General features: G+C 47.8%; 1 protein-coding gene across 3 annotated transcripts in view; it reads left to right on the forward strand.

Moving 5' to 3' along the window:
- FGF12 (fibroblast growth factor 12) overlaps nt 1–14,066 on the forward strand; it is a 218,325-nt gene that overhangs the window by 119,410 nt on the left and 84,849 nt on the right. Inside the window, exon 1 of one of the 3 annotated variants that reach the window (XM_066193337.1) lies at nt 997–1,451. The exons of the other annotated variants lie outside the window; for them this stretch is intronic. Within the exon in view, the coding sequence (XP_066049434.1) occupies nt 1,253–1,451 (199 nt within the window). The 5' untranslated portion in view covers nt 997–1,252. Of the gene's footprint in view, nt 1–996; nt 1,452–14,066 lie in introns of those variants that run through there. 3 annotated transcript variants of the gene reach the window in all.

Below are 14,066 nucleotides of genomic sequence, written 5' to 3' on the forward strand. Positions count from 1 at the left end.
GGCGTCCGGGGGGGCTTCCCCGGCCCCTCCCTCCCCTCCCCTCTCCTCCCCCCACCTCTCCTCGCCTTCCCCCTCCCGGGTCGGGCAAGAGGATGCAGGCGGGAAGCGGGCGCGGCTCGGCTCCTCCTCGCCCCGCCGCCGTCGGGCGGCACCGCGGAGCATCCTGAGCCCCGCACGGAGCAGCAGCAGCAGTGGCAGCCGCACCCCCCCGCTTTCTCCTCCTCCACCTCCTCCCCGCCTTGCATCGCTCCTCCCGCCGCCGTCCCCGCCGCGGCAGCCGGGCCCGGGGCCGCCCCGGTGCCGAGCGCTCGGCGGCCGCCCGGTCGGCCGGACGATGTGGGTTGCTGCCGTCGGGGAGAGCCGGTGCCGGGGCAGAGGCGGCGAGCAGGGCAGGAGAAACTGCGCCAGCTATGGCGCTGTGAGCCCGGGGCGCCGAGCTGCGGCGATGTGAGCCCGCACTCGCGGCCGGGCGCTTCTTTTTTTTTTTTTTTTTTTTTTTTTTTTTTTTTTTTTTAAATTTAATTTTTTCCCCTTCTTTTTAATTTGTTTGCTGGCCTGCTGCTTTTCTCCGTGGCTGATTTTTCCTTCCCCTCCCGCCCTCTCTGAGAGCAGAGTGGGTAGGGGGGGAGAGGGGAAAGAGGAGGAGTGCGAACAGAAATGCAGCGCGGCTCTCCCTGAGCCTGGCCGCGGAGCCGCGTCCATGTGCGCGCCCTGCCGCGCAGCGCCTCGGAGCCACCGCGCTGGGGCCGGGGCTGCCCGCGGGCCGAGGGGTCTCTGACTCATCCCACAGCCCCTCGCCGGAGGGCGGCCGGAGGGAGGAAGCGCCGCCGCCTGCGCCCGGGCGGAGCGGAGCGGCACCGCGCCGCAGGGACCCGCGGATCCTCCGCGTCCCCTTATCCTTTGGACACAGCGGACCTTCGCCAGCGGGGCGGCCGCTCCCGGATCTACGCGGCGCTGCCAGCCCGGCCGGGGGTCTCTCCGACGGCCGCCCGCGCCGGGATTTGCGCTCCCCGGGGACAGACCCATGGGCGGCGGGGTCCGGCGTCCAGCCATGGTTGTTAGCCTGGGCGCCCTGCTCCGCCTGGCCGGCTGAGCCCACCCCGGCGCCGGGACTCGGGGCTGCAGCGCGTTAAGCGGGTCGTCTCCGTCCCCGGTCCCCGCGGGGCGCGGCGGCGGCTCGGCCCCAGCGCGCCCGGGCGGCGCACCCCGGAGCGGAGCGGCGCGGCGCGGCGCGGGGGGCCCATGAGCGGCGATGGCAGCGGCTATCGCCAGCTCGCTGATCCGGCAGAAGCGGCAAGCGAGGGAGTCCAACAGCGACCGGGTGTCCGCCTCCAAGCGCCGCTCCAGCCCCAGCAAGGACGGGCGCTCCCTATGCGAGAGGCATGTCCTGGGGGTCTTCAGCAAAGTGCGCTTCTGCAGCGGCAGGAAAAGGCCGGTGAGGAGGAGACCGGGTGAGTACGGCGGGCCGGGGCCGTGGGAACCCGCTTCGCGGAGAGGGGCCGGCCCGGGGCGCTCCCGGCACCGCCGGGTACCGGCTGGAGGCGAGGCTTGCTCCGCGCTCAACTTTGGCCTGGGTCCTGGCGGATCTCCTCCCCTGCTCTGATGGGATGGGTAGGCAGTGACCTGCTGCCAGCATCCCTTCACCACTGTCCGAAGCGTGAGCACACAGGCTTCTCCCGCAAAAATGGCCCAGAGGTTTCATTTTTCCAAGCTTCACCCAGAATTGTGTTTTTCCACTTCTTCGTAGATAAGTTTTTAAAATGGTCTCTCATTTTCTGCATGGAGACAAGGAAATCGATAAACTGAGGATCAGTTAAAATTGTGGCCATTTGATAACTAAATCCATCAAGTGCTACCTCAAGAGCAGAGTTGTACGGGGAATTTCATTAGCCTAGAAAGCTTTCTTGATGGCAGCTGCACAACGGTTACACCTGATAGTGAGTTTGTGAGGACCTAGAAATGCTGTTTAGGGTAGTCCTTTCTTGTCTTCTTTCTTTTCTTTATTCTTTTCTGCTTGTGCTCAGTCTTGGTTCCTTGTGAGGAACTTCGCTTTAGTGTACACCCTAGTGCTCACATTCCCACAATGAAGTCCCACCACCCACAGTTTCAGTTCTGAGCATTGCTTTGTGCTCTCAGCTGTCCTTGGTAGGCGTGAGAACTCAGCACCTGGCAAGAATAGGCCCTCCATAATTTCTGAGTGGCATTATGATTTATGTCTTGCTTTATTTTTTTTCACCGCTGTAAGTCACCATAAAGGTAAGAAAACAGAGAATGGTTTGAGAAGTTGCTGTGAAGATGTAGTTTTCTCAAGATGTTCTTCAGTATGATGGTTAAAAAAGAGGGATAGTCATTCACACTTAGCCATTCAGGATGTACCATCAGCCTGTGTAACCCTTCCATGATTTCCATATACATTAGTATTGTATTTGTCAACCAGTCTCTCCGTGAAGCCCTTTCTCCACAGCTGAGGTCTGTTGACAGTGACTTTCCACCAAGGTGTCAGAAGTAGCTAAGGCTGCTCTTCTCATCTGTAGACTGATGTACATGACCTGGACTTATCTAAACATAAGGAAGCGGGACAAAGCTTCTCACCATAGAAGGCCACTTCTTTCAACCCTGTTGTCAACAAAGGGGAAAGAATAATCACTCTGGATTGCTGTCAGCACTGCCAGATTCACAGGCTGTGGGGCAGGGACCGTATTTAGTTGTGAGAATGTTTGAAGACTCAATGCATAGGTTAGGCGGTGGAAACTGATTTCTTTAATGGTCTATTGAAAAGCAGGTATCACAAGAAGCTGTAAAATACTTAAAATATAGCGTGACTTGAAATACTCAAAGGGATAAAGTAGCCTATCTTTTTCTTCCTACTCAGGTTATGATGAGTGGTGGCTATCCTGTATATTAGTTAATCTGTGAGCCAAGACCAGAACACGGCTCTTGCCCAAAAAATGTTGGCATTTTGTCTCAGGAATCACTCTTTGCAGGATCAAGAATGGGAACTGGGAGTATTACTGATGTTATTTTTTCTATTCCTCTTCCTCTCCATCTTGATCTGCTATTAAATGCAGTCTCCTAAGGAGCAAAAGGGCTGGGAAGTTTGAGTGACTTCCAGGAGGATGTGGTTGGGAAGGCTTTCTATTGGTCCTACCCTAGTGCTCCCAGCTGCACAGGTCCACTTCTCCTTCCTTGGACTCAGTAAATGCCTGTGAAGAATCGGTGAGTTTTATGAATTCCCTCAACTTGCATGTACTTTCATGCTGAGGAAGATTTTCTATAACTTACAGGCAAGAGTGATTTTAGGCAATCTTTTTATTGACTTAGAAGGAGGATCAGTGCTACTCAGTGTTGTAAAAATAGAGCTGCTCAATCTTCAGAGCTGTCAGTCAATCCCTTGTAACCAGTACTGTGTATTCATTTTATAAAATTCAAGAAGTAGAGGAATTAAGTTGCTAAGAAAAAAAGATCTAAATGTCCTTTCCTACGCTATGGACTGTGTCTGTGTTAGTTCCCTACGTCCGTTTTCTAACTAGGGATTTATTTCATTGATACATTGTATTCCTGGTCTTGGGTGTGCTGCTCCGGAGGCTGTATGCTGCAGGGATTCTGCTGCTCAGATTGTTTATTCAGGGGAGTGTATTGTGCCCAGATAACTTGCTCATTTCAGAATCCAGTTTCTGCACAGAAAATGACATGCAAATGAATTGAAAGTGGTTTAAAGAAATGTGCATACATTGTGCAGTGACCCACAACCCCAGTGATTATGTGTACTTAATGATATGCTGGTTCAGTAGTTTGCAAGTCAGTGAAGGGAATGAGAGAAACACACTGTTCAAAAGAGGTGCAGTTGTATTTGGGGATGATACAGTGCTAGGGGATCTCTTCTTACCTTTTTAAACATGACCGTGTCTTATGACTATGGGGAATAACTGTCAAAATACTTCGAATTTACAGAGTGGTTTTCATCTATAGTACTCAACAAGCTGTACTGAATGGAGAGGATTGTTCCCATTTTACAGAAGGCGAGACCAGCTCCAGCTATGGAGCAGTTACCTGACACAGAGACCTAATTCCCAGTGCTGGGACCAGCACGCCGCGCTTTGGGCCCGGCTGCCACAGAGCTCAGGATGCAGCAGTGGTGGAGCTGTAGCTTGCACGTTGCACAGATACAACTCTGATGGAGGTTCATGTTCCCTTTGCTCTTTGCTTCTGTAAAGTAGCTGTATGAGCTTACATCTATTAAGTAAGCTGTTTATTACATGTTTTAATATGTGACTCAAGCAGTGCTGTAACTAAAATATTCAGTAAAGACGTGGGTGAGCGGAGGTACTTGGCACTGGTTGGCACCTTGTGCTCCACTTTGCAGCCTGTGTGAAGTGAGAGTGACATACTCCTGCTCTCATATGGGAAGGGAGAATTTGCACCCTGGAGCAGTTGAGTCTCGCATACTGGGCATGAGTAGTCAAAGGTTTTGGCAAGCTATGGAGAACCAGATCCATGCAGGGATGTCTTGTATAATCAGAACTATCAGCTCCTGGGAAAAAAACAGACTCGTTTGTCTGTTTTGCAGAAGCATCTCATTTGTTGGTTGCAATAGGGACTGTGTTGTAAAATGGGAACTAATTTTGTCTGTCTTTTCAATGGGTGAAGGCAGCTGTCTCACATGCGCACTGTGTTCTTTAGAGCTCTTGGATGTGTTTTGCTCCAAGATGACTTACTAGTTTAAGATAGGCCAAATAAGGACACTGAGTGCTGTGGACTAAACTGAACATTTGGACATATGGGCTTAATCCCATTATTGTGAGTTAACACAGGTGATTTGCTGCAACTGCACGTCTATAAATGATATATTTTGCTCTAACCATAGTGACTTGATAGAGGATTCAAAAGAAATTACTGTATGGCATGCCTTGTCGGTACAGGTTCAAGAGGTGGATTCTTCCTCAGGGACTGATGGATCCAAGAGTTGAATGCTGGAGACTTGACAAACTGCTCTCTCTACATGACTTCCCTGCCAACAAAGAGTTGAACCAAGTAGTTTCATTCCCTTTGTGTCTGAATTAAAGCATCCAAGCATGTCCCTTCTTTAGCTGTTTTATAGCAGTCTGAAAAGCTTGGGCTGGTAGGTCCAGCTTGTTTGTGAAAGCTGTCACTGTTGCTTCACCAGCCATCTTCTCAGGCAGGGCACACCCCAGAGAGCTGGGGTAGAGGTGGCCTTCCATCGTGCCATGGCCACTGAGCAGCAAAGCTGACCAAATTGGCAGCCTTGCATGAAGGGAAACAGGCTTCAGCATCAGGCACAGTATCTGTGGGGATTGCTAGAAGTTTTATCCCAGTGAAGCCCACTGAAAGGGTGTTAGTACTTGGGAAAATCATGTTTGAATTGAGGCAGCTTTGGGTCAGGCAATGCCAGGCACTGTGTAGCATCGTCTCAGTCCTCTCAGATGCTGCTTTTCTAGATGAGTTACCAGCTCAGAATGCAGAGCTCATTCTTAAACAGGTTTTTCACCCCAGGAAAAAAAATTGCGGTTTTTTAATTCCTTTTTTTTTTTTCCCCTGTCTGGTACACGTTTTGTGCTCTTCCAGGGAAAGGATGCTTTTCCTTAAGGATATGTAAAGGCTCCTTTCAAAGTGAAGGAAATGGCTTGCACATAGAAAAAAGGCATTAACTTAAACCATGTTTTCCCTTTGCGGTATTTCTCATTTTTAATAATAAATAGAGATCTGGAATTAAAAATATATGGAAGTAGATGTTTTTGCAGCAGTATATGTAAAATGTAAGAGCAACATTAGTTGAAGGACATAGAAGGACTTTGTTCATTCAGAGATTCATTTAAAACATTTGAGAAATCTGTCATCTGCAAGCTGTTAAATTCCCCGATTTAAATCCTGAAGTCCTTTCTGATTTCATGCAGGGTGAAAATGATAATTGAAGCTCAGGGTAAAAACTACCTTTTGAGCTCATAGTCCTTGCCTGCTTTTGTGGAGTGGTGCATCTCAGAACAGCTGTAATACCTGCTCAACCTGTGGAATTTGTCCACTTTGTTGCTACTGTCTGAATGCCGGCTGCATTACCCAGGGCATAGCTGCTCCCTGCAGGAGAATTCCGTCTGGATCCCAGCTCTCCTCTGTAAGCGTGTCCATGTGTGTCTGGGTGTGTGCCCAGCCAAGGGGGGGTCCATTGCATTCTTCTGCCTGCTCTGTAGAATTTGGTGCTGTGCCCTGTATCTAAGAAGTGGCTGATGGGAATGGAAATGGCTGGAAATGTGGCATCACCTGGACAGCAAGAGCTGGTAGATGTGCTAGCTGAGATAAGTGCCTGAATGCCAAGTCTCCAGCCAGACATGACCCTGGATAACACCAAGGGGAAGGGCACAGTCCTGAGGGCATGCATCCTCCTTGGTTGGGGGCAGTGCTGGAAGCTCCTTCTGCACCACCCATGCTAGTGAATGCCGACATAATCAGGAGGAAGGAAGAGGCTCCCTCCTGCTCATGACAGCTTGGCAGATGGGTTTCATTTTATCCAGTTGATCCCCTGGGGGTGGTGTTGCACACATTTGTGACTTGTAGATGTGGTGGATGTCACGGTGCTCGTTTACTGGGGGGTCAGATAGCAACCCCAAGCTCTCAGTCTCTAAGATCTGGGAAAGAGCTGCTGTTTCCTGGTTTTCTCCAGAGCATGGAAAACTCAGCTGTCACTCTGCTTCCCAACACAGCTTATGAGCGAGCGTGTCAGTCAGTAAGCCGCTTCGTACTAGTTCTGGACTGAGTGTGGTTGATGCCAAGAAAATCCATGGAAGTCATCCAAGCTCTGAGAGGGATGGATATCTTCTGTCCCCGTGGCCCCAGGGGTAGCTGTGCTTGTGAGAGCAGTGGAAATCGTTAGCCACCAGAGGCTCTCCATTAGATCAATACAAATGATTGATTCCTCCGTCACCAGCCAAACGGGAGAGTCAGGGCAAAAAGTGGTTTGTGAGTGATTATTTTCCTTCACCATAAAAGATCCATATAAATCAATTTATCGTTGACTGATACAACTGTTGGGGTTTTTTTCGGGGGAGGGGGGTGAAGGTGCAATTTCATTTAGAAGATTCTGGTGTGTGTATTTTTCTTTAACTTTCAGGTGTTCTTCTAAATGAAATGTTCCTTTGAAATATAAACCCAAAAGCTTGAGTTCCAAAAAAATGCCAAAATGGAGACAAGGTTTTCTTTCTTCCTATCTTCCTTGCTTTGCTGAATTCAACACAAATTTAGAATAATTCCAGTAGACCAGATACTTCATATTTTAACAGATAAGTTACCTATTAACCAAAACAATCATCAGCTTGACTAGGGCAGTGAGGACAGCAGAGCTGCCATGGAAGCTGATGAGGCTGTTTGAGAGACAGACATCATCTTGAGTCTCACTGTGGTGGGGAGCAAGTGCAAATGCAGTTGGGCTTATTGCTTTTCTTCCTTCCCCTCCCAAACAGGAATACCATGAACCACAGTGGCCAAATAGGTGTTTGTTTCATCCCTCTGACATTTGTCTCATTTGATCTATCCTTCTGAACAGTCATGTGCGCATTACTTCTGAGATTTTTTTCTGCTCCTGTACCGTTGAAACCAAGCTGTGATTTGTTATTATTAAAATCAAAGGAAGAATTTTATCAAGCAAAACATGTAAAAGATTGACATCCCTTTCATATTTGCAAGCTCCGTGGCTTGGCAGAAGGTGACCAAGAGCATAGACAAGAACAGGTCAGAGAAAGCAGCTCCAAAGAACTAACTTTTAAATAAAGAACTAATCATTGAATACAGATACGTTTCCGTATGCTCCGTGTGCTGTCGTAGTGTCACTGCCATGACTGCATTATTGTTGTGTCTCGATCTCGAAAATGTCTTGAGAAGTGACCTGTACTGAAGTCATCTACTCCGTGCCTGGACTGTACTTGCTGCAGTCTATCAGGGAGCAGTACCTTTGTACTCTGTTCTCCTGTTTAATATGTGGTTCATCTCTATTCCCCAGCTAACACAAGATTCTTCATGTTAGTGCATTATCCTTTCTGAGCATGGAGTAAGCTACTACATCTATTGTTTTATCTTCGCCGTCTTCTGACATGTAGCAGAATGCTGAAATAACTCGGCCTTTCCAGAGGCTGGTTTTACTTTGCATCTCTATTAGAAGCTGTAGGAGAACCATGGACCCACTCATGGGTGCCTCTCCTCCAGCTTGCAGGAACAGGGGGTTTGTTCTTTGAGGGGAGTCAGTGCTGAGACTGAATTTGTGCAGCACGGTCACAGGGCTGTAGGGCTGCAGCTCCTTAACAGTACCTCTGAAAATAGCAGCTACAACACATTTCTAAAATGGTAAAGCAGAAGGCATCTTTCTTGAGAGCTGTGGAACACAACTGTGGGATTCACTGTTCAGGCAGACCACTCACTTCGGCTTTTCCAGCCCCCGTGCTGCAACTCAGACAAATAACTGTGCTTGTTCCAAGCACTGAAACTGGGGCTTTCTGACATCCTGATGGAGCTTCTGTGGCTTCTGAGAAAATGCACCTGGATGCAAGCCGGCACTTGTCAAATACCTCTTCTGTCCTGTGTTGATTCCAGAATGCTCTGGCTAAAGGTGGCAGAGGGACAAAGCCACGAATCAGGGTGGTGACCTGAGTCCTGAGCCTTTCCAGTCTTCTGGGAGGAGGTTCTGGCTGGTTGCTGGTGTGGTGAGGCTCCATGCAGCACCTTCAGGCATTTCTGCTCTCTGCCTTTTCCCTGTGGAGTGGGCTGCAGTGGGAGATGAAGGTTAATGCTGGAAGCAGCAGCATCACTGATGGGGTCTGTGCAGCTGTGTTGCTGCATCTGCTCTGTGGCTTTGGGTTTGTCATGAGGAGGTGACTGTTCTGCTGTGTTAGGGTACCCACTGAGGAGATGCTGCCTGGGGTTCTGTGGCTCTAGGCAGAGTTCTTAAGTTTGGAAGACTGTTGAGCTCTTGTGCTATACAACAAGGGGGGAGGTAGCAGTAGTGGCTCCTCTCTCTTCTTGGCAGCATGTGCACCTGTTGTACCTGAAGTTTTGTGTGGGAGGTGGAATTTTGTGCAATCCAGTCTGACTTGCCTCAGTGCCCCCTCCTCCTTCAGTGTTACCGAACACAAAAACTAACTCTATTTCCAATGGTGTTTGGCTGGCACTGCTGTGTTCCTGAAGAGGAACCCTCAGATGTGGACCTCTGACACTGCACTGGCCAGAAGGTGGGCAGCTCTGGTGAAAGGAGAGAAGCAGTTATGCTGTCACCTGCCTGTGTTCCCCGTCTTTCGTTCTGGGACCTTTTCAGCACAATTGTTCTTGTTTGGAGTGTGTGACTTCATTGATAGGTGTCAGGAAATGGCTGGTTGCCTCTCATGGTGGGGGCTGTACGTCGGGATGAAGATCCAGGGCTAGATACAGCCACAACGTTGGTGGAGGGCACAGAGCTTCTCCCACATCCCACAGCAGTGTCTGCGGAGTGCTCTGTGCACTCCTGTCTCACCTACCCTCCAGCAGCCTGCTCTGTTAAGGGCAGGTGTTACATCCAGTGGACAGCTACATGCTGTGAACTGGCAAAATAACCACAGAGAGGCAATGTAATTCTGTTACTTGTGCCTCTTCTCCAGCTGAAACCTGATTGCAGTTATGATAAAGATAAAATTCCCCTGAAATGTTCCTTTCTTGAGATACTTAAGCATTTTGGATTGAAATGAAGGAAGAAAAGAGAGGTCTTGGGGTTAATAGAACATGCTCATTTAATTGATATTTATCTAGAATAGCATAGTTGGCTGTCTCCTCCCTTTGCTGGCTGCACAGATAGTTTCTTTGCTTAGCAGTTGCCACCCATGTTGCCTGAGCTGCCAAATAAATACATTTCATTCATCCCCCAAAGCAAAACTGTTTGCAAAAGGTCAAGTGAATGGGTCAGCTGCAAATGAAGCCAGGCTGCAAAAAGCCAGTCCATGTTTTCCAGAACATCGAGAAGCAGTAGAAATTAGAAAAAAGACAGCTCATTTTGGCTTCCAGCGCCCAGCTTAGGGTTGGGTTGCTGAAGGGTTCCCTGGGGACTTGGGAGCTACTGGGCTACAGGAGATGCAGGGATCAGATGCTGGCAGGTGAGGAGCTTGGACCATCCACCTGCTCTGTAGCTGGTGGTTTTCCTGGCACAGCTCCTGTAACTGGAGCCGGAGTGAGTCACTGGCTGCCTCTGTATTGATCTGCAGCTGTCCCTGCGGTCATTCTGTGGTGATCAGCATCACGCTCTCGCAGGGATTGTCTGTTACTGTGGCTAACAGGGCTGGCAGAGCGTGTGGTGTAACTAGCAATTCTCTGCTGGCTTTTACAGTGAGGTGGGGTGCTCATCAGTATGGGCTCTGCCTGCTGGCAGGCACACAGCATCAGTATTGAAACATTGCTGAACGTTTCTTCTGGCTTTCAGCTAATTTCATTCCATGCCACTCCTATCTTCTTTGCTTCCATAAACATTTCTCCTTCTCTTTTTCCTCCTGTTTCTTCTTCTACTCTACTTTCCATTAAATAAATTCTAAGATTTTAGAGCTACAGCCCCATGGTAGCTCTTGAATGATTAGCAAGCACCAAGTGAAGTTTTCTGAGCCCTCCTGGGCAGCTGAGGGAGCAGGAGCTTTGTTCATAAACCTGTTGGAGAGGCAGATTTTCTGTTTTCACTCCATCTGCACTGTGTCATCCTCAGCACACACATCCCTGGAGAGGGAGCTCACTGATTTCTGAGATGGCAGTTGGGCGGCAGGTAAACCTGCCTGTATCACTGGAGTCCTGAGGGCTGCCTGATATCAGAAATGAGGTGTTTGTGCTGAGAGATGAGCAATAAAACGTCATTGTTATTTAAAACAGAGCTTTAGATAGAGCGAAGTGGATGATGGCTTTCTCACACGTGGAGCATTTTCATTAGTTTTAAGGAAACCTTTGGCCCTAACGGAAAATTAAAACCATTATGCAGATTTTAAAAAGGTGTATTTTCACAAAGCAAAAGGAAAGAACTTCGAGTCACGTGGTGGAATTTTGGCCATTTTTAGCATGATCTTGCTCTTTGAAGTATGTTTCAGACCAGAATGGCACAAGCAGCACATTTTCATTATGCATTTGGGTGGTATAAAATTTGTTGAAATTTAGTAACAGCATAGTTTTGAATCCAAAATGTTTCCAAACTACTACAGAAATGCTTAAGCTGCACTAGTCCTGTGAGCGAAAAAAAATCTTGTAATACAACCCGACTGATTCAAGCTTTAATTTTTTCCACATCACAGGCTCATTACCTGTTAAATAAAGGAGTTTCACATGCTCATCCCATTGGAAAATGCCGTGAGATTGCTTAAGGGATATTGTAGCAAAAGAGGATATTATCATTTGGGACTATTTAAAGTTTGCAGAATGACACTGGGACCCAGAGTTTTCCCTGAGGTGCCATCCAGTGATTATCCAGGGCACTTCTGTGAGCTGGTGTTGGTAGGACCAGGTACCGCCCCTCAGACTGATAGCACCTGAAGTGATCAATTTCTCCTCCGTGCTTGTTGGTAGTATGTTCTGTCCATTTTCTATTTTAATGAATTTACTTTTCTAGGTGTTCAGAGCAGGGTGGAAGTTTGATGTCGTTGTTTCCATTGTATGTTTTGTTTGCATGAGAGACTTCTCAGTGTTTCTGCAGTATTTCAGTCCTGCTGGATTGATGGGGGAAGTGAAGAGATGTAGCATCTGAGAACAGCATAAATCCCAGCATTGTGGCAAGCCTGAACAGCAGGGATGGTGTCTGCTCTGCTCATGTGAGCACTGTTAGTGATGGGGGGCTTTGCATGGGGCAGTTCAAGGTAAGGGGAGATGGGGACTCTGTCAAAAACTCAGACTACAGAATGTGCTAATGCCACCAAGTCATGGTCACCCAGCAGCAGGGCTGAAAGGGACCCCACCTGTTGATTAGTCCAACCTCAGTCCTACGCTGATTCCAGATGTGCATTCCTTGAAGGATGTTCTTAAACTTGTTTTTTGTATCCTCCCACAGAGCCAATTCTGGGTAGAATGTCCTAATATCCAAACCACATCTTTGTAGGAAACCAGGAAGAAATCTGATTAACAGCGAAGGAGTTTTACGTTGCACGTTGGAATCAAGAGAACAAAACACAGTCTTTGTAACTGTATACACAAAGCATTGCCACAACATTCCCCAGGATTTCTAAGCCATCGAATGGGTCCTTAGGATGAGTCTGACATGTAGTTCTGTAGGAAATCTTCTCTCTGGGAAGCTGCAAGCCAAGAGGTGCTGCAAGCGTGGCAGGAGGGCATAGCTGCTTTTCAGTTTCTCCTCCTGTCAGCTCGAGGCAGCAAAGCAAGCAGCTTCTCCAGACATCCTCCAAGCTCGTCTTTCCACCTCTCTTGGGATAACATATATGGGAATATACCCCTTCTTCTCTGGTATGAGCTTTGGCTCAGTCATCCTGAAAGCTCTGCAGGTGTGGGTGTTCCCATTTGTTAAATCCTCATGCGGCTCTTGAGCTCCCATTGCTGGCATGGGATATTAAAATCAGGATTTTACTCCCCATGTTTCCCCTTTGTGGGTGTTGGCTCAGGAGCTGGCACAGCCCAAGGGGCTGGGGAGAACGACGCTTGGTTGGTTCACGAGACATGTCTGCACCCAGATGAAATGTGCTCACTGACTCTGGGCTCACACATAATATTTATTCTATCCTCTGTTTCACTCTCGGCGAATACGCTGTAATTTTGGCTAATTACACAATATGTCAGGAATAATTGCAGGGTGTTCCTCAAAATAAATAATACATTTTGTATGCTCTGCTATCCATACTTATGGGCAAGCTTTAACCTTCAGTAGCCAAGGCATTGACTGTGCTGGAAAATGACAGCTTAGGAGCTGTAGCTACAACTTCTTTTGCATTAAATTTCTCTTTTTTTTTTAAATTCCTTTACCTGAAAAAGCTTATCCTGCATAAATTCTGGAACAGCCCTACATCCTTTCTGTATGCCTTTTGTTCCTGCCTGGCTTTTGGTTTTATCATCAGAGCTCAAGTGAATACAGGTGTAGAAAATTGCTCTTGAAAGGGAAATGTTTTGAAATTTTGTCTGCTGCTAAAACACACTGGATCAACAAAGCAACATAAACCTCATCCTGGGGGAGGCAAAGACAAACGTGGCAGTGAACTGTATGAAGAATTGATTTTTTTTAGTTCTCTGGTCAAATAAAAGAAGTTTCTGGGGAGAAGAGGATTCAGACTCAATGCAGTATTTCATTGTACTTAAAATGAAACTTTGGATTTATTCTGTGGCGCTTTTAACATTTTTTTCATTAAATTTCCAAAGAAAATGTCGTTTCAAAAGAAAAAAATAAAAACTTGCAATCTTTTCAGATTTCTCTCTTCGTTTCAGTTATTGAGATGGAGTTTGTATATAACTTTATCTACTCTTACTCTGAACTTTTCAGCAAAATATTCAGCTAGGCAGTTTTACTCAGAGGTAGTCAACAATTCTGTGCCAGAATACCTGGTGGCAGGTGGGCCATCAGTTCTCATTCACTTTCTGTCCCTCTGTTTCAGCTGCAGTGGTTCAGCTTTCAGTTCCTCTTTGGCCCTGCAGTGCTGTGATGGCTGTTTAGTCCTTGGTGTTTGTGCCGAGGGGATAGCTCATGTGTCATGTACATTAGTTTGCTGTTTGCCTTCCGGGAAAACTCATCCACAACTTCATACCTTGTCATCCTTGAGCCGTTGACCTTGGGTGGCTGTCACATGAGATCCAGATCTTGGAGAGTGGGTGAGCTGCAGGGTGACTTCCCTTCTTTCTAACATCCATAGGCTGTGCTAAGACATGTAGCAGATTACATCCACAGACATGTAGCAGTGATTCCGTGTGGCACCTCCAATTTTCCATGCTTTATATGACTAATTTCTCTGCCCTTTACCCTGGACTTCTATTAACATCCCTGTAAAGCTGATTCCCTGGATATGGGAGCACCTGCATAAATGCCACAGACGTGCAATCACATCATTTCCACCTACTCTACAAGTGAGGAATAAGACTTC

The sequence above is a fragment of the Chamaea fasciata genome, unplaced genomic scaffold, assembly GCF_029207755.1.
Source record: "Chamaea fasciata isolate MVZ Bird 193981 ecotype frontalis unplaced genomic scaffold, bChaFas1.0.hap1 SCAF_11, whole genome shotgun sequence".
Classification (NCBI taxonomy): Eukaryota; Metazoa; Chordata; class Aves; order Passeriformes; family Sylviidae; genus Chamaea; species Chamaea fasciata.